The sequence below is a fragment of the Larus michahellis genome, chromosome 5, assembly GCF_964199755.1.
Source record: "Larus michahellis chromosome 5, bLarMic1.1, whole genome shotgun sequence".
NCBI classification, from domain to species: Eukaryota; Metazoa; Chordata; class Aves; order Charadriiformes; family Laridae; genus Larus; species Larus michahellis.
This window is the reverse complement of record NC_133900.1, coordinates 23,608,763-23,628,275: the sequence shown is the minus strand read 5'-3', so window position 1 is coordinate 23,628,275 and position 19,513 is coordinate 23,608,763. Positions and strand designations below refer to the sequence as shown.

The 19,513-nt window shown below is 39.1% G+C and overlaps 1 protein-coding gene across 7 annotated transcripts in view; it reads left to right on the top strand.

Moving 5' to 3' along the window:
- Positions 1 to 19,513, top strand: part of PTPN13 (protein tyrosine phosphatase non-receptor type 13) — a 128,065-nt gene that overhangs the window by 102,578 nt on the left and 5,974 nt on the right. For 5 of the 7 annotated variants that reach the window (XM_074589147.1, XM_074589143.1, XM_074589149.1 and 2 more), the window contains 18 exons: positions 256 to 341; positions 1,436 to 1,598; positions 2,125 to 2,339; positions 2,429 to 2,527; positions 3,998 to 4,359; positions 4,555 to 4,729; positions 6,065 to 6,223; positions 7,982 to 8,153; positions 8,264 to 8,474; positions 9,411 to 9,481; positions 11,109 to 11,170; positions 11,856 to 12,012; positions 12,334 to 12,510; positions 13,814 to 13,896; positions 15,115 to 15,170; positions 16,288 to 16,391; positions 17,565 to 17,713; positions 18,294 to 18,384. In XM_074589147.1, the coding sequence (XP_074445248.1) occupies positions 256 to 341; positions 1,436 to 1,598; positions 2,125 to 2,339; positions 2,429 to 2,527; positions 3,998 to 4,359; positions 4,555 to 4,729; positions 6,065 to 6,223; positions 7,982 to 8,153; positions 8,264 to 8,474; positions 9,411 to 9,481; positions 11,109 to 11,170; positions 11,856 to 12,012; positions 12,334 to 12,510; positions 13,814 to 13,896; positions 15,115 to 15,170; positions 16,288 to 16,391; positions 17,565 to 17,713; positions 18,294 to 18,384 (2,592 nt within the window). The remainder of the gene's footprint in view (positions 1 to 255; positions 342 to 1,435; positions 1,599 to 2,124; positions 2,340 to 2,428; positions 2,528 to 3,997; positions 4,360 to 4,554; positions 4,730 to 6,064; positions 6,224 to 7,981; positions 8,154 to 8,263; positions 8,475 to 9,410; positions 9,482 to 11,108; positions 11,171 to 11,855; positions 12,013 to 12,333; positions 12,511 to 13,813; positions 13,897 to 15,114; positions 15,171 to 16,287; positions 16,392 to 17,564; positions 17,714 to 18,293; positions 18,385 to 19,513) is intronic. The other 2 variants (XM_074589146.1, XM_074589145.1) reach the window with 2 other exon arrangements.

Genomic DNA, 19,513 nt, shown 5'->3' with positions numbered 1-19,513 from the left:
TTTGACATCAAATAGCTTTGACATGGGGTTATTCCATGGAATCATTTAGGTTGGAAAATACCTTTAATATCATTGAGTCCAACCATATAGTTTATTTGCAAGGTTCTTTTCTTGACTCAGAATGTGGAGGGGAAGGAGAATTTACTTCAATAACTGTCACTGTTAGCGGCGGTTTGAAGCTTTCTGTGCTTCATATGTGTCTTATAGATGATGTTCTCTCTACTTTTTCTTAAATTATTAATCAATCATTTGTAGGTGACCGTGTGCTCTCCGTCAATGGGATTAGTTTGGAAGGTGCTACCCATAAACAAGCTGTTGAAACACTGAGAAACACTGGGCAGGTAAGTGGCTGCTGGTTCTACTCCTATCTGTAGTAAACCAGATCTTCACAAGCAAAAAGGGGTAAAGGAACCTGAAGACTGGAATCCTCCCCCATGTCCCAGTTCCTTTAGGTTTGATTTCTTAGACTTCTTGGCTTCCTGGGCCTCGAGTCTCGCTGCCGACCCTAGTGAAATTCTGGCTCTGTGTGTGGGTGAGAGGTCTGCATGGAATTGATTTCTCCTTGTCCCCAGGCTTCATAGGAAGGAAGCCCAGGTGGCCGGGTTGGAAAACAGCTGTAGCAGCATGCTTCAGATGGGTGCCAAATCTGAACCACTGAGGAGATAAGGGCCTCCGTATATGCAGCTGTATTTCCATGCTGCGTCAGTAGCTTTACTTGACTCTTGGCCTTTTTGGATAGCGCTTGATTCTGTCAGTGGTGTTTTCTCCTTTAGTAGTGCTATTTGTGGCGGCTGCTTCATGTGTGAAAGTACATGCAGACCTGAAAATAGCAGTGAATGTACGCATTCAGAGCTGCTGCAGTGTCATGGTTTAACCCCAGCTGGCAATTAGGACCATGCAGCTGTTCACTCACTCCCCCTCATCCTCCCCCAGGAGGAAAGCACAAACTTTTGCATTGAAATAAAGACAGTTTAATAGAATGGTAATGGAAGATAAAATAATAATAATAATGGTAAAAGAATATACGAAATTGCTCACCACTCAATGACTGATTGCCCAGCTCATCCAGAGCAGCAAAAGTGGATTCCTGCCCACCAGCCAACCCCTGTTTATATACTGAGCATGGTGTCTGTGTATGGAATATGCCTTTGGCCAGCTTGTCCTATCTGTGCTCCCTCTCAGCTTCTATGGGAAGACAAAAAAGTCCTTGACTTAAAGTAAGCATTACTTAGGACCAACTAAGTGATATGTGATATCAACCTTATTCTCACATTAAATCCAAAACACAAATAGAGGATGTATGGGGAGGGAGGCATCTATAAAGTTTGCTGCTGTAAAACTTAGGACCCTGACAAGTTAGAAAGAAACATGTACTCTAGACTGTGCTATGTCCATGACCATTGCTAGTTAACTGGAAAATGTTTCATCTCTTTAGGTGGTGCATCTGCTGTTGGAAAAAGGTCAGCTTTCGGTGGCCAATGTTCATGCTCCAGTAACACCACAATGCACGCCTCCAAATCAGATGGGGCAATGTGAGCCACAGGAGAAACCAGGGACAAAAACTACAAATGCCAAAGATTACAGCTTTGTCACTGCAGGTCAGGTCACATAGGACAATTGTCTGAACTTTCAAAGCATCCATTAGTTTTTACAGTATTTTTCTTCAAATTTTCTGTAGAACAGAAAGAAAGACAGGAGAAGGATCTGTTAGGAACTGAGCCCCTGCACTAATGCAATCTCTTCCTTTTTGTACTGTTGCATTTGTTTTTAAGAATTCTTTTCACATCTTAGTAACTTTGTTTAGTTACTATTAACTGTTTGCTCTCTCACTGTTCCTTTTTTTTTTTTTTTTTGCCCTAATTTCACCAGCCTTGCAGGCCAGGGCTGTAGCAAGGTTGGAGTAAAAGGGGTGCTACTGTCCCTGGTGCCAAGGGGAGGTTCAGATACTCATATATAAATGAGAACTTCTGTAGGTCCTGCTGTTCCTTACGCTTATGTTCGGTAAAGTGGAAGAACCCTGTGAGAGAGTGAGCGAGCATTGTCATATCTGGAATAAGAGCACCAGCCACTTCTTTTCATGGCCAGTGTGCTGTAGGAAATAATAAGTTACTGTTTCTTTTGCAGAGAACACATTTGAGGTGAAGCTGTTGAAGAATAGCTCAGGCCTTGGCTTCAGTTTCTGCCGTGAAGATAACCTTACACCAGAGCAGCTGGGCTCAACTATTGTGAGGGTGAAAAAGCTCTTCCCTGGGCAGCCCGCCGCAGAAAGTGGGCAGATAGAAATTGGGGACGTCATTCTGAAAGTGAACGGGGCATCACTAAAGGGTTTATCCCAGCAGGTTTGTATCTTAGGGTGAAACTCATGCTGTGGCAGTCCTGTAAGTCTTGGGGGGCCTGCATCTAATAATGAATCCTTCTGTGGCCATAGGAAGTCATCTCTGCTCTGAGGGGAACATCTCCAGAAGTCTCTCTTCTCCTTTGTCGGCCGCCATCTGGTATACTACCAGACATTGATCCTTCTTTGTTGGTAAGGAAGTATGGCATATGATTTTTCTTTTTCATTGCTATTTGGAGGTTCATTGATTTCAGTCTGGTTAGTTAAATGCAAGATGCAGATGGAAAGATGGGGGGAGGGTGTTGACAGAAACGTGATTCTTACAGTAAATCCCTCAGGAGTGTACTAAGCTTTTTGTGGAAACGTGAAAAGAATGCAGGGCTTTAATAATTTTTTTTCCCTCCTTTTTATGGCTTAAGACATTGAAGATTGGCTTATTACACTGTGGCGGAGTTTCTTTGTAGCCCAATGGTTTGAAGTTGATCTCAAATAGAAATTGAAATATTTCTGTAATGTACGTGAAGAATATTTTGCAAAACACTAATTGGGCTGGGTTTGATGCATGTAAAAGCAGGGAAAAGATTGCCGTATTTAAGTACTGGAAATTAGAGGTGTCCCAAAGAATATTTTTTAAATGCTCCAATAAGAAAATTGAAAGAACAAAAGGCCATTTTAGGATACTTGGAAGAAGTGGAAATTAAATGTGTTTCAGTAAAAGAGAATGTAGAGGTATTATTTCATAATACAGGAAAGTGCGAAACTAAGAGACAAGTCTTCAATTTCAGTTATTTTTAATGCCATTTTCAAACAATAAAAACCATTCAAGTCTGATGACAGAAATGTAAACGTACAAATACAAATCTAAGTGAAGTTAAAATTAGAGTAAGAGATAAGTAGCTGAACAAACTAATAATATAATTAACCTGTTTGTCCTGTAATTAACCTGTTTGTAGTACGTAATAAATTTAATGAAACAGTGCATCCATTGAAAGAAGAGGAAAAACCAATAAACAAATGACCATTTTTGTTTATAACGTTCTCACAGAACACCGTGTTCATGAACACAAGAATTTGGCCATAAAAGTGTAAATGAAGCTTTTAAACTTCATATGTCTGCTAGCTGACATCATTCTCAAGAATATGCGATTATTGGCAAAACTGCTTCATTCTCGTGGGAGTTGGCTGAACAGTCTCCATTTGGTGTAAACTATCATAGTTTTTCTAGTGTATCATCTAGTGTATCATTTCCCTGTTTCCCTCTTGTGTGAGATTAATTTGACTTCAGTTGCACTGTAAGCATCAGCAACGTGTTTTGGTTGGAAGCCATTTCATGGTGATTGCCTAGATGACTGCTGAGCATAGCTAAAGGCATCTGAGAGCTTAAAGGCTCTACAAGGCTAAAACCAGGAGTATATTTGGTTTTATTAGATGAATTTGCAGTTCTTCAGCAGTATATGTTTCAAAGTTTTTTGCACACTTTGTCTTGGCCAAGTTGTGTTGAACTTGGTGAAACTGTGCTATGATATGTTTACGCAGTTGAGGCAATGCTTACATGGAAGGAGCTACTGACTAATTGCTTTTGGTAATTTTATGCAGTTTTTGCAACTTTCTTTTGTCGTCAAAACTGGAGTTTGATGAATTAAATGTCCTTGTTCTCTCTAGACTCCCATCCATTCACCCCAACAAGTATTTCCAGATGTCAGCTTAGAAGTTTCTGGTCCATCAAATGCAGATCAGGGCAACAGCTCAGATGAAAATGAAACTACTGATCTGAGCACGAAAAGGCTAAAATCTCCCTCTAGAAGAGACAGCTACAGTGACAGCAGCAGGAGCGGTGATGAGGAGGTGATAGACTCACCAGCAGATGTGGGCCTTGGCTGGAGTTCTGTGCTACACCAAACTTCAGATGAAGCTATGACGCAGGCACATAGTCAGTATGAGGGACAAGGTGGTCAGGAGCAAGCTGTTCGCACCATCTTATATTCTGATCAAGAGGCTCCTAGCAAGTCAGAGCTTGAGGACAGGTATGCTGTTTATTGTGATTCTTGTAATATTGCAGAAGGTGTTTACAAAAGTAGTTTATTGGACCAATTCATAGAACTACTGGTTTTGTTTTGCTTTTTAGATCTGCATTAAGTCAATATTGATCCATATATTCATTTATGGTTGACAGCCACATTGTACAAGCTGATCCTTGTTTTTTGCTTATTTATCTTTAGTAATCTGCCACTGGATTTGCCATTGATCCCAACCTGTAGAACTGTTCCTGATGTTACCACATCCGTTTTAATAAATGACTGTTTTGCTGCTCCTTCTTCTGACCTGACTCCGCACCTGGAAGGAATGGATTCATTACTCAGCCAGTTGGAAAAAAATGCTGAAGAATACGAGCCAGTAATTTACTATTCCTGTCTTTCGGTAGCATAAGTGTACCTACTGTTGTGGCAAACTGGAAGTTGTTTTAGCCAGGGTGTTGGGAGTGACTGGATAGAAGTTAGGCATATTAATTTACAAATGGGATAGTTGTAGGTTATACTTGCACTAACCTGGGCGTGTGCCTTATGAATGGCACACATGCATGTGCCATTTGTATCCGGTGAACGGCAGTTGCTCATACAAATCCCTGCAGGCGTTTTATGTCTGGGCTCCTGAGGAGTTGATATATTTCCCTCTGTGGGTGTGGAGGCATCTGTGTGTACATAGGTAGATGTGTATATGTCTATTTCATGTGTCATTTCAGGCTGGAAAACTTGGCGTTAAAATTTACCTACCTCTAAACCATATACTCAGAGGAAACTTAAATGGGGGATACCTTGCTTCTGACCTGTTAGTTTTCTGTGTGGTTGTTCAGAGATCAGAGGATAACTCAGGGCAGTAGGGGCATTAGGAGACCCTGTTATTTGCTGCGTTTATATCTGTGAATACCAAAGACTTTCTGCTCTGCTGTAAAATGCAGCATGTTTTTGAGACTTTTCTGATATAAGTTCTTGCCACCCCAGAAATTTGTTGTGGATCAGAAGGGACTTCTGCTTCCATATTGTCACATAATCTATTCACAGATTAAAAAAAAAAGAAAATTGAGCTCTGATATGTCTCAATTGTGAGGGTCTTTCAGGTTACAAAGTTATTGTAGCCCATACTCCAGTTTGAGAAGAAATGAACTGTCCTTTTCTTAGTCTCTTCTTCAGAAATTTTTCTCAAACCTTCCTTGTGCTCTGTGAGTTTCTGTGCAAATGAGGCAGATGTGTATCTTTCAAATCAAAATTCATGCGAATTAAAATAGTCAAAACATGTCCATGTGTTCTGTTCCGAGATCAGCTATAGTATTGTATCACATTATAGGAAGATGCACTCACCTATTTTCGTCAGTTGAATAATTCCTGATTGTTGTCTTATCTGAAAAATACTGAGCCTTTTTTTTATGTGTGGCAGCTAGTTGAGGGTAAAATAAGGTGTCGGTTCTGGTGCATGCCTTCACAATTTTGTTTAGATCGTAGGCCTTTGGCCCAAGCTTAGCTCCACATGAAACAGTAGTGTGTCTGAATTTGAGGTTCTTACTTCAAGCAGCTAAACTGAGCCTGCTAAGACATGTATTGGTACTGTCCATGCTTGCGTTCCACTTAAACCAATACGTAAATCAGTTGTCTATGTCTAACTGTCTTAAATTCAGTAAAGCATTCAAATTGCTTCTGTTTGTCTGTTTTGTAAAGTGCTATTTTCTTCCCCTAGGAAGTAGAGCTCCAAGTCACTATGACAAAATCAGAAAAGGGTAGTCTGGGTTTTACAGTGACCAAAGGTAACGATAGCGTTGGCTGCTACATTCATGACATTGTTCAGGATCCTGCCAAAAGTGATGGGAGACTACGACCTGGAGACCGACTGATAAAAGTGAGAGAATTAATGTTTTCAGATATAGGATTACATGCAAAGGACAACATTGAGTCAAAAAAAAAAAAGTGAACTCTATGAGACAAATTAAATGTGGTTAAGGAACAAAGCCATGTACCTTCAAGGGGTATAATTTGATAGCATTCAGACAAAAGAAATACAAGTATAAAAGCATGTGAGAAGATTGCTGAAGGAACTCATGGTATGTCCCACAGCTAAGCATGTGTGCAACAACTATTCATGATGGCAAAAAATGGTTTAAAGAGAAAAGCATTCATTGATTAAATAAGATGATTGCTCAGATATGTGAAGGAGTTGTTGGTCAAATACATCTATGTCTAGCATATTCTTAGGAAATAAATTTTAAGAGATTTGCTGCAGAAGAGTTTACCAGGTACATACCAGCTAGTACAGATGTTCATTGTAGAATCATAAAATAGTTTGGGTTGGAAGGGACCTCTAAAGCCACCCTGCAGTGAGCTGGGACATCTTCAACTAGATCAGGTTGCTCAGTGCCCTGTCCAACCTCTGACCTTGAATTTTTCCAAGGATGGGGCATCTACCACCTCTCTGAGCAACCTGTTCCATTGCTTCACCACCCCCATTGTAAAAAATGTCTTCCTTATATCTAGTCTAAACCTTCTCTCTTTTAGTTGTAAACCATTACCCCTTGTCCTATCGTACCAGGCCCTTCTAAAAAGCTTGTCCCCATCTTTCTTATAAGTCCCCTTTAAGTACTGAAAGGCCGCAATAAGGTCTCCCCAGAGCTTTCTGTTCTCCAGGCTAAACAATCCCAGCTCTGTCAGCCATCCTCATAGGAGAGGTGCTCCAGCCCTCTAATCATCTTTGTGGCCCTCCTCGGGACTCGCTCCAGCAGGTCCGTGTCCTTCTTATGTTGAGGGCCCCAGAGCTGGATGCAGTACTTGAGCGGAGTAGAGGGACAGAATCACGTCGCTTGACCTGCTGGCCACCCTTCTTTTGGTGCAAGCTCAGGGTACGGTTGGCTTTCTGGGCTGCAGGTGCACATTGCCGGCTCATGTCCAGCTTTTCATCCACCAAATACCCTCAAGTCCTTCTCGGCAAGGCTGCTCTCAATTCCTTTGTTCCCCAGCCTGTATTGATACCTGGCGTTGCCCCAGCCCAGGTGCAGGACCCTGCACTTGGCCTTGTTGAACCCCATGAGCTTCACACAGGCCCATTTCTTGAGCTTGTCCAGGTCCCTCCAGATGGCATCCCGTCCCTTATAGTATTTGTTTCTGACTGTGGAAAACTTACATTTAGGCTTATGGGGACTCCAAGCAATAGTGACAAAGTGCATTGCATGGAGCACGTGTGTGAGTCATTACTAGATCAGGACACTGAAGCACTGCTGAATACTATTAAACCTTAATAAAGTTAGGCAAATACAAGTCAAATTAGATTGAGTTGTGAGTCAGACTTTCAGGTGTTGGCCTATGCTGTTACAGCATTCTGACTTTTTAAATAGGAACAGTAAAACAATGTACCTCTTCAGATTGTTTAATATTTTGACCTTTGGACTGTAAACTTGTTTCTTCATTTGCAAAAGTTCAGTTACATTTGTGTGTTCTGTCTCCTTGGGTAAGTATGATGAACTGCAACTGCTGTTGATGAAGCATCTGTTGTTTTGTCCTTTAATGTCAAATGTCAACAATAGGAACAGTAATAAACGTTTCTGCAGTAATGCTAACTGTTTTACTTGGAACCTAACAAGGGGATCTCTTGCTTTTATTTTTGCAGGTTAATGACATTGATGTCACTAACATGAGTCATACCGATGCAGTAAACTTTCTCCGTGCTGCCCCAAAGACTGTCAAATTAGTGCTGGGGCGAGTTTTGGAGTTACCTAAGATGCCAGTGTTGCCTCATGTACTGCCTGATATTACACTAACGTGCCATAAGGAGGAGCTAGGTAACATAGAAGTACACTACTTTTTGCTCTAAAGCAAAATTTTTCCCTTTGGTTACAAAGAAAGACTTGATTTATATTTTTTTTTTCCCCTCCCCCTTTTTCCTGCAAAGGTTTGTTGTTATCAGGAGGTCATGACAGCCTTTACCAAGTTGTGTATATTAGTGACATTCTCCCCAAATCGGTTGCTGCCAGAGAGGAGAGTCTCCGTGCACTAGATATTATCCATTACATTAATGGAGTAAGCACACAGGGAATGACTCTGAGAGAAGCCAAAAGAATGTTGGAAACATACCTTCCGAAAGTGGTGCTCAAAGCGACCAGGTATATTTTGGAAGCGAATGCTTCCCTGTACTTCCTGGTTTTTTTCACATGATTGTATGAGTATATGGGTAAAACACGATCCTGGTACAACAACTAATTCACCAGAGTTGTACTAGCTGGCATGTTATTGAGGACTGATGCCACAAAAAGGATCTGTATATACACAGTTCTTGTGCTTCAGTGGAGCAGAAGGGTACTTGCTGTGCTTTGTGTTTCTTGGGAAGGCAAGGTTGTGTCCAGCTATGAAGTGCAAGTGTTCAAAATACCATTATCAAAATATGACACAGGTTATTTAAATACAATTACTGCTTTTTTAAAAACTGCTATTGAGGGTTCTGTCAGCATAGAAAAGACATAAAATGTTGTTTTGTGCTTAAATAATTGTACTGTCACATGGATGTCCCAGCACACAGGTGAATGTCAAAACGCTGTGGCACAGGTCCCATTGTGCCACTGTATTTTCACTGATCCCTGCTGCTTCTTGTATGGCAATACAGCATGCAGTAGTCTAAAAAACTCTCTGGATTACTCTGTTTTAATACTTACGTGGGACTGAAACATTTACTTAATTTTTGAAGCCTTCCAGTCCAGCCACGCCTGCGGTTCTTTGCTTCTTGTCTCCCTTTCTCCTTCCCACTCTGTTTTGTCCCAGAAGGGGAAGAAGTTGCAAAGTCCTGAGGCTACAAGGTCTAATCTCTTTGTCAGAATCTAGAAGGAAAGTCCAGCTATAACGAACTCTTTGGTGCTTCCTGAAGTAGGAGCTAACCTAACTACCAGTGCTTAATCTCTCTCATTGAATATTTAAGTATTCCAAAACTGTTGTAATAGAAAGCACAATTAGCAGTTTTACTGATAGTACATATTTACATCTATATCTGATGATTACCATGATTATTTTTTTTTAATAAAAATTTCCATAAACATTTCTTTTCACAGAGATGGTCACGCAGTGCTTCCAAAATCCAAAAGCCTTGGTAGCTCAAATCCCTGGCCAAGGAAAGCTAATGGTAAGATTTGCTTGTTTACTTATTGCAGGTGAAATGCATGTGTTTATAAAGTGAAGGAACTGATACGGGCCCTAAGACACCATCCTTGTCCAGTGGCACTAGAACTCCACTTACTGAGATCAGCTCTAGCAGGTGTTTTCTTGATCTTTCTTTTAAAAGCTCCACAAAAAGAGATTCAGCAACAGTCGTCTTATGATTCCATTTCTCTTGTAGTTTAGAAATTCTCTCTCATAGCAACCTTAAGTCTTTCAAGGAGTAAAAAAAAAAAAAAAAAAAAAAATCAATCGACTATCATCATCATAATTGTTAATAATAATAATAATGTTGTTTCTTCTGACCAGGCATAAAAATGCCGATTTGTTACATTTGAAAGGGCTTCAGGTCTCCAGTTGGTCTTCTCTTTTTCAAGACTAGAGGAACCCTAATTGATTTAATTTCTCCCCCCTCAGTTTGTTTACATCTCACTGTTTTCCTCTTCAAGTGTGGTGCTTCTGATCACACACACGGCATTGGTGGATGCTCACCTGTGCCAAGCGCACAGGAAGAATAATTTCCAGGGTTGTGTAGACAGCATTCCTGTTAATACATCCTGAGTGAGATTAACTTCCTTTCTCTAAATAGTTCCTTGCTCACTCAGACTCAGGATCCTTTACCACCTGCATTTGCTTTGTGCAGAGCAAGTACTTACGTGGTTACTTAGCATGTTAAGCATTTGCTTTTTCTTTGAAATGTGTAACTTTGTCTTGATTCATCATAGTCTCATTTTTCATGGTTCATTTAATATATCTAGATAACTAGTTGCAAATTATTGCAACTCTTACAGTTTAGTGTTGCTTACATATCTTCTAAGTATGCTACATATTTTGTTTCAAAAAACTTAGTCAAGATATTCAGTAGGAACAAGCCCTGTAACCAAATCTTGGAAGACCTCACTTAAAACTCCCTTCCTGTAGATGACTTGTCGTGTATAGGTTCACGACAACGTATAAGGTTACTCTTAGCCTTCAGTTATTTCATCTACAAGTTTCTTCATTTGTAAAAGCATGATGTATATGAAAATCCAGAACTTCACTAGTATCTAGGTATATAACAACTACTGGTTCCACTTTGTCTCATTTATTATACTAGTCATGGGATGTCTAGGGCAGGCGGTGGTCTCTGATGTCATAGTATCACTCTCTTCTTTACCAAGAAGGGAAAGGTACCTTTGAACAAGGACCCAGATGTCAGATGATGTTTAAAACAAAAAGTTAGTGATGGGTGATTGCAGGGTTATATTTTGTACATTCAAAAGGAAAGGGAATTATGCCCTGTTTCCCAAAGGTACGTGTTTCCACTGTATGTTGTTAAGCTATTTAGCAACATTTCTCTTTGCTTAGAGTTGGTTACTTGTGTTAGCATTCATGCTTTATGATCCCGTTGAACGTAACATACAAAAAGCCTTTATAAAGTAGTCCATCAGACATGAGTTTGGCAGTGCCCAATAACCAGGCAGGCAGAAATGTTATTCATTTTGTAACATAATATTAAGTACCTTGTTTATTTTATAAAAATAACTGATAGAGGCTAATTTAATTTCTGTGACAAAGTTCTGTGAAGTTGTTGGGTTTTTCCCATTTTTGTTTAGGCTGTTCCTGTGGTGATACCTGTGACAAAAGTGAAAAGAAAGCCGATGCTTATGGGCCCAAGGTAAATATTTCTCTATTGTACTTATCATTAACCATAGAAAAGCATCTACTTTACACACTTTAAAAAAATAAATTAAGTAAACAATCTGTTAACGAAAGTATGCAAACCGACTATTGTCAGTTGATGTGAGTAAGCAGTCATCGTAATAAATATGCAATATTTTTAATTGATCTTCTCTTTTTTGGGACTGCTTTATCAAAAGACAAACAGTCTTATGAGAAGGATGCAAGGCTATGATCCAGAAAACTCCATTCTATTCACAGTTTCTGCAGATGCTTGCATGTTACACTTACTGTGTGGTTTTATTTCTTTTTCCCCCCCCTTGTTTTTTCTGAGAAATGGTGTGTTATGGAACCAAAAGTATTGAAGCCTTCATATGTTTTATAAAGGTTATAATAATGTTAAATAGTACTATATGTTCTGTTCTAGTAGTTGCTTCTTCATCACCATGTATTTTTTTCGTAGTTGCTTTAAATTTGTTCTTATTTCCTCTTTTCACGTGAAACTTCTAACACAACCAAAAGCTGCCCAGCCATCACCCAGCTATCTCAGATGGGAATATGATATGAATAGGGTTTTTTATTTGTTGCTAAGTAGAGCAATGAACTTTTTAAGGGTTGCTTGTTGCTTCAACAAACTGCTAGACTCTTTATGATTTAATTCGTACTGTTCTTCGCTTTCTTAGATAAATGGCAATGGCATCCTAGGACCTTCACAGGCAAATACAGAAAATAATATCCATCACACAGAAGGACTAATGAATCTCTCGGGATCTGGAGATGCACCTTCCCTTGGCTTTACCAATCATATGTCAGACTTTTCTAAACACAGTGACAAATCAGGTAAGAGGGGGTCAGATGGGGGACAGTGTGATTCAATCTTAGCGTACAAGAGAGTCAAGGCATTGTTGAATAGGCTTAAATAAGTCAATGTTAGGCTGACAGTCAATTTTAGAAGATCATCTCCAAATAGTGTGCTCTGCTTTAGAGGAATTTGTTGATGTTGGAAGTAGATTTATGGAAGTTGGATTCAGAAAGGAGAGAAATGAAGGAAAGCCATGATAATAGCTAGAAATAATGGCATGGTGTCTGCCTCTCTAATTTTTTTTTCCCCAAAACATCCTATATTGGGAAAACATGTCATTTTATACTGTTTCTCTTTAGAAACAGAGGTTCCAGATGATGACTATTACGATGAGGATGATCATAATGAAGTTGTCCAGTATCTGTTGGATGTTGTAGATGAGGAAGCCCAGAATCTTTTAAATCGTAATAATGCAACTTCAGAGGCTCAGCATCTTCTGCATCTCAAGAAGGCCACATCAGAAGATCACCTGCCAGGTAACATGAGCCATTAAAAAAGCATATCATTAACAGCAAAATACTTCTTGAAACAAGGAGCCAAGCAAGCAGTTGATTTGGCAAAAGGGAGAGTTGACATTGAATTGATGTGTGAACTGAAATTTTCCCAAGTAGAACGCAGAGAAATGGCTGCTGATTCCAGTGAACTTCAGATGCAATTTAATAAGTCAAATTCTAGTTTGATAAATCTGGATTTTGCTTTAAATAATCTGGAAAATTTAATCCCATTCTGGAGTTGTCTCTTGAGTGGAATCCATGTTGTTTTGGTACGTGGTCTTGCAGCTACAATCATGTTGAAATGCTGAAGCATGTCAACATTTCATTGATAGCAGATTGTACAACTCGGAAATGTGTTGAGATTTCTCAAAACCAAATAACTTGCCAACCTGCTTTGTCTCTTTTTGAAAAACTTGTTTTCAGTACCTGCTTCTGTATGTACACCTTTATTTTCCTTTGTTCCATCTCCTCGGCTCCAGTTGTTATTAACTGATATTTAGCGTGGAGTAGGATTTGTAGTTCCTTTGTGATGTCACACTATGTACATATGCTCCAAAAGTTCGAGTAAGATTCTTGCTACTCCTGTAGAGGTTCCTTCTAGAACTCAATATATACTTGCCAAAATCAAAATTATTTCAGCTCTTTTGCTGGTCTTCAAGTTCATTGGGTTATTGTCATTGGACATTACATTAGAAATCAGGAAACACTGAGGTTCTGGCTGTGCCAGGACCTCAGCTGAAGAATATCATTGGTGCTCCACTACTTCCAGTTTCTTGTAGCTAGGATCTGGCCTTTGCAACTGATGATGAATAGATTCCATAAGATATGGCAGCAGGGAACTACTGTAGCAGACGGATACAAGTCAGATTTTATCCAGCACACCTTAACTAGGTCTTGTTTAATACAAAGAGCAAGTAGAATCCTGGTTTAGACCTACTGCTGGTCTAAATATAACTGAATTGCAAAAACACTATTGACATGGGAAACTGATAACTTACTAGCACTAACCTGTCCATCCATTATGCTGTAGCATAGATACGTTAGCTATGCAAACAACCTCACATGTAATGACAGCTGTTCCGGTTAAAAAGGAAAGAAGCCTAAAGTGTCTGATTATCCTATACAATAAGGGTAGCAAAGGGACTTAAAAGATGTTTCTTGGTTATTCTGGCACCTGTGTTCCCTGTGTAGTGCCAGACAAGTGTAACAGGATGCACATCTAAGAAGGTGACTTGTGGGCATCTTTGGTATGTTTATGCTCTATCTCCTGATTTTCCTGTTCCAGTAGAGATGAATGGAAAGCTGACAGAAGATAAGTCTGAAGACACAGACTGTGATGGGTCATCTTTACCTGAAGATTTTTCAGAGGTGGGATGGCAAGAAGCTGGCATTCATTCGTCTGATGAGTTTGCTTTCTCAGACGCTTTTTCAATTTATTATTTTCCTTATGGGCATAGAACTTGTGGAAATAGCTTTGCATGTCCTTTAAATGAAAACATCTTTGTTCGTAGTATCCATAAATGGTATACAAATATTTATTTTCTAAGTAGTGTATGATTATTCTATCATAAATTCACTATATAAGAGACTAAAACATAGTTATTTTACACTGTGTCTCATATAAACCCCAACAGCTTTTCTTAAAAAGGGCGATAATAAACTACCTTTAAATGTTATTTCAGGAGTTTAATCTAAAAGATTTCCTTGATTCCTGCTGAAAGAAGGGAAGCAGTCTCAATGAGTACTGTGTAGACTTAACTGTCCAAAATGTAAATTTGAAATTTCTTTTCCTCCTACTTTTTGCTAAGATATGTGCGTTAACTTGAATAACTTCTGTATGTGGTTTGCCCTACATTATTGCATGTCCTGTTTTACATCAGTCACTAGATACCCAGGTTTTGTCTCATATTTCAAATCATCAGAACTCCGTCTATCCAGCACATCCTGGCTGTTGCAGCTTTCTGTCGAGTTAGTAGAGCTGAGAATAAAATCTGGCTCTGTGTCAGCGTGCTCTAGGAGATCCACAAGCCAAATTCTCTGAGTATGGTGGTGGACACTTGCAAGCTGGCCTAATAAGTATAAACATCACTGTAAATAAAATAGAGTTTTTCTTGGAAGGAGGATTGAAATGCCTCCTTTTCTGCTGACTCTTTATCCTCTATTGAGGAAGCCTTGTGTAGGAGTACCTGTCATTTAGAGGTGAAGCTCTGTTCTATGTACGAATGGTGGCTTGACAGTAGACAGAAGCTTTTACTATCAAACTTACCTCATAAAGGGTTTTTAAGTATTAGAATCACAAAAAGTCAACTGGAGAAAATTTAGGTGCTCTACTGCTGCAAGTCAGGAATGATTTTAAGATAGTTTTTTGGCCTTGTTACAGTTGAGCCTCTTTCCAAGTGCTCAGTGTTCTCGTCCTCTGTTATTTTGGGTTAATGAGATGTCTAAAAGAGGAAAGTCTTTCATTATGTGCTGCTCTGAACTTAGTACCCTTCAGAAATAGTCCATGTAATTGTTAATTGTTTAAAATTTACAGTGGGTAAGTGTTACAATGTCCTGTAATGTGTTTTGAAATATTTCTTCCACTAGCCAACACACGTAAATGGTTGTGAAGACTATTGTGAAGTAAAAGCTATGCCAGAAAGGTAAGATTTCTTCTCTAGTGTTGCTTGAAAGCAAACCTGTAAAGTCTGAAACTCTGAAGAGGAATATGTTAAAATGAGAGAGAAAAACCAACCAAGCAAGCAAAAAAAACCCCACCCCCAAACCAAATCCAATGAAATATCTGTACAATGTCTTGTTGAATTGCTCTCTGTCTATTTTTGTTATTTAAAAGATTATAGCTTGCCTGAATACTAGTCAGCTTTATGTGGTTTACTATGCCCTAATTTTATTTATTTATTTTGATATGTGGTTATAACACATAACTGGGCTGCGTTCAAATAGCTCCAAATAATTTGTATTGTACTAACGATTTGGTACTTGCATGTGACGAAAACGTTCAAATAATGCTGTCTTCAGTTTGAAGTTTCTTCTTCATTATGTTTCATTAAGTTTCTTCTTCTGGGTTTAGAACACAGAAACTAAACCGTATAATTCCACTGGTCCATCTGTTCCCATTTGGGTGCTTGGGGCTTTTTTTTTTTTTCACACAGAAAACTAAGGATATGCCTGGCCAAGTTACTGGCTGTCCTTTTGAGCCACATTGACTTTTGGAAATTCCCAAGATAACTTTTCTTTGTGAAATAATTTTAGACCTTAGCCTAAATGAAGCGTCAGTCAAAGTGTATGTACTTCGTTTTACGTTTTGATAAAGTTTCTGGGAAGTTTTGGGTTGAGACTTAGCACAAGCAGTGACATTATGACCTAAAATACTTCATACATTTATCACCACCTTCAAGAAAGCTAGAAAACTTGCATTTGAAAACAGATATTCTAGTGTATAGGTAGTGAATTATGTGAATGGTACAAATCTGCTATTGGATGTTATTTGACTGGTTAGCCTTTGAAAAGTACTTGCAGTGATAGTTGTTACTAGAGGCATGTCTTCCTGTCTCTTTTTCCACTGTTACCTTTTTCAAATCTCTGCTGGGGATTTAAAAGAGGAAAAAAAAAAAGTGGTTTTTGAGAATGCTGGTGTGGATCCAGTCCAGGAATACTGGTAGCTGTAAATTATTTTCTGGCAATTTTTTTTATAAGATTGCAAATGCGTTGGTTATTTCTAGATGTTCTTTCTTACTTCCATACCTTGTACTCTTATAGATCTCCTCCACAACCTTCCTTGAGCCAAGCAGGTGAAGATGAAATCACGTGGGGAAGTGATGAGCTGCTGATTGAATCAGTCAGCCAGGAACATGTAAATAAAGGCAAGAACTTTAACAAATAATCAGTGGAAATCTGAGGATCACATTAAATAGAGAAAATGTCATAAGTGAATTTTAAAATGTCCTGGATATGTTTTGAGGGTGTAATGACAAGTATAATGGTAAATCTAAAAGCTCAGCAGCCCACTGGAAAGGATCTTTACAGCTTTGTGTAATAAATGTGTGAGAGTTAATAGGAACAATATTGGCAATTTTGTGCTTGTAGCTGTATAGAGTTGAAACCAGCTGTGATGCATTCTTCCATAGTGTCTGTCTGACAAAAGCTGTTTGACCGTGATCAGATCGATGTATCGTGTGCTTCACATACTGCTACTCCATGCTCAAATTAGGCAGTATTTTTTCTTTATCTTGACTCTCATTCTTCCACTGCTGCTCAATGTGGCAGAGCAGAACACTACTCAATTTGATGCGTTTGGCAGAATCTAGTCTTTACTTTTTGAGATAGCATTAGAAATGTCAGTTCCTGAAATTCATATACAGTGGCCTTTTCTCTGCATTCATTAAAATAAAAAAGGATAATCCGTGACTGAGTCAGTAGATTTAGGACGCTTTTAATTGCGATACCAGAGAGACTATTCGTTTATTAATTTGATTGTGCTTCAGAGAAATACTGAAGACCTGATAGAAAGCAAGCTATATTGGAAAAAAAAAAAAAGATGTTTTTAACACATCTTACTATTACCACTTGAAAGACATGTTGAGTATAAGTGCTAAAAACGAAGTCACAGGCTGTGATGTTTAAGTGGTGAGTTCTGAATTCATTGCTGTGTGCATTCATCAATTTTGTAGGTTGTTGTGTTACAATATACATATTACAATTTACAACTAACATATAAAATGTATTTGAAGTTTGTTTCAGTGTATGTATTTATTGGAAGTTCAGGAAAATACTCCCTTTGCTTTCTGGATTCATCAGAGCTGATTTTGCATCGTACTGGCTTTGATAGTTAATTTGTTTTTGCCTGTCAAACTGAGAGGACATCTGTGCATTCTCTCTGGTGTGGAGGCATTCTTGAGAGAAAGTACAGAAACAGAACATAAAACAGTACATAAAACAGAAGCAACAGGGAAATCCAACATTACACTACAGTTTACATTTCCCTAGTTTTAGCTATTTATTTATATTTATATCAGTCAGTCTTGTTCTTCTGCTAGATTTCCCTTTAGTGACAGATGAAGAGATCTCTGCGCTGCCTACTGTGAATGTACTCCCTGGAGGCAAGTACTCAGGAGCCAAATTAAAGTCAGTTATCAGGATGTTGCGTGGATTGCTGGAACAGGGAGTCCCTTCTAAAGAGATTGAAGTGAGTAACTATTTGTCTCTTAAAGTCCTTTTTTCAATTATGAAACGGATAGAAATAGAATGGCTGGTTCATCACTGCGTTAAATACCACAGCTCTTTAATTTGCAGCTCTAGAGATGAAAAGACTTCTTTTACCAGACTTCTCTCCCTTCCCCCGCTAGCTGCTGAGACATAAGATTAGTTTGAACTGGGAGTTCAATTCAAAAGTGTGTTTACATCATTATTACTTTTGGTAAATTACCAAGTGAATATGACATTAACAGGCATGGACAAGGTAAATAAAGACTGTGATATCTAGCAGCAGAATGTGAAAACAACCTTTCCAAAGTCTTAAGTCAACCATGTTACATGATCTCTTTTTTGGGAGAATGAGATAAAATATTTACTGCATAATAGGTTTTTTAAATTTTGTTTCATTTTCTTAGCTATGTGAAATTAGATTCCTTCCTGTGACTGAATTATTTTGCATATCTGCATTAGGATTTTTTAATTACTCTGTAAAAGACTTGGTTACATAACTGCTCTTAACAGTTATTAGCTATTCGGCGCTTTCTAATGCATGTATAACTGCTTCTTTACAGAACCTTCAGGAGTTAAAACCTTTGGATCAGTGTTTGATTGGACAAGCAAAGGAGAACAGGAAAAAGAACAGATATAAAAACATACTTCCTTGTAAGTCCTAACTAATCTGAAGTTCATTGTTGATATTTTGTCACCACCTGTATGATCAGATGAATTGGATCAGAAGTGAGATGGTTTAATTCCCAGTCCTAGTTCTGCTACTGAGTAGGGAAAAAAATAAATCTGCCACTCATTTTCTACACATGTAAAGCAAGCATTTATAAAGGACTTGAAGATCAGTGAACAACAGACTGTTCCCTACCTACTGCAGTAGGTAGGGATGGATGTTCACAGATTCTTGAGTTGTTTCAGCAGATCCTGTGTCTTAAATGAGATATACATAGGGAGCCAGAGAAGATTTTTTTTTTTTCAGTTTTACCCATGTAAGATTGGAAAAACAGACATGAATACTATTGTCATTAAATTTACTGCAACAAAATTCTGTTTGTTAGGTGGGAGATACGTGGAGAAGTGAGAACTGACAAAGGTTAGTTCTGAGTGAGAAATATTCAGCCTCGGTTTCAGAGGTGCTGCAGTTCAAATCGCATATCCTGCCTCTCTGGTGATTTATTTTTTTATTTATAGAATGTGTTGGGTTGGACGGGACCTTTAAAGGTCACCTAGTCCAACCCCCCTGCAGGAAGCAGGGACATCTTTAACTAGATCAGGTTGCTCAGAGCCTCATCAAGCCTGGCCTTGAATGTCTGCAGGGATGGGGCCTCCACCACCTCTCTGGGCAACCTGTGCCAGTGTCTCACCACCCTCATTGTAAAGAACTTCTTCCTAATGTCTAATCTAAACCTGCCCTGCTCTAGTTTAAAACCATTGCCCCTCGTCCTATTGCTTTAACCTTCCTCGTCTGGTTGACATGCCTGTAGAAGCCCTTCTTGTTATTCCTAGCATCCCTTGCCAAGTTCAGCTCCAGCCGTGCCTTGGCCTTCCTGGCCTCATCCCTACATAACCGGGCAGTGTCCCTGTATTCTTCCCAGGATACTTGATCCTGCTTGTGCAGTTCGTTCTTGCCTTTTAGTTTGACCAGCAGGTCCCAACTCAGCCATGCTGGTCTCTTCCCTTTCTTGCTTGATTTCTTACACCTGGGGATCGAGAGCTCTTGTGCTGTATGGAAAATGTCCCTGAAGATCTGACAGCTCTGTTCTGCTCCCTTGTCCCTGAAGACCAT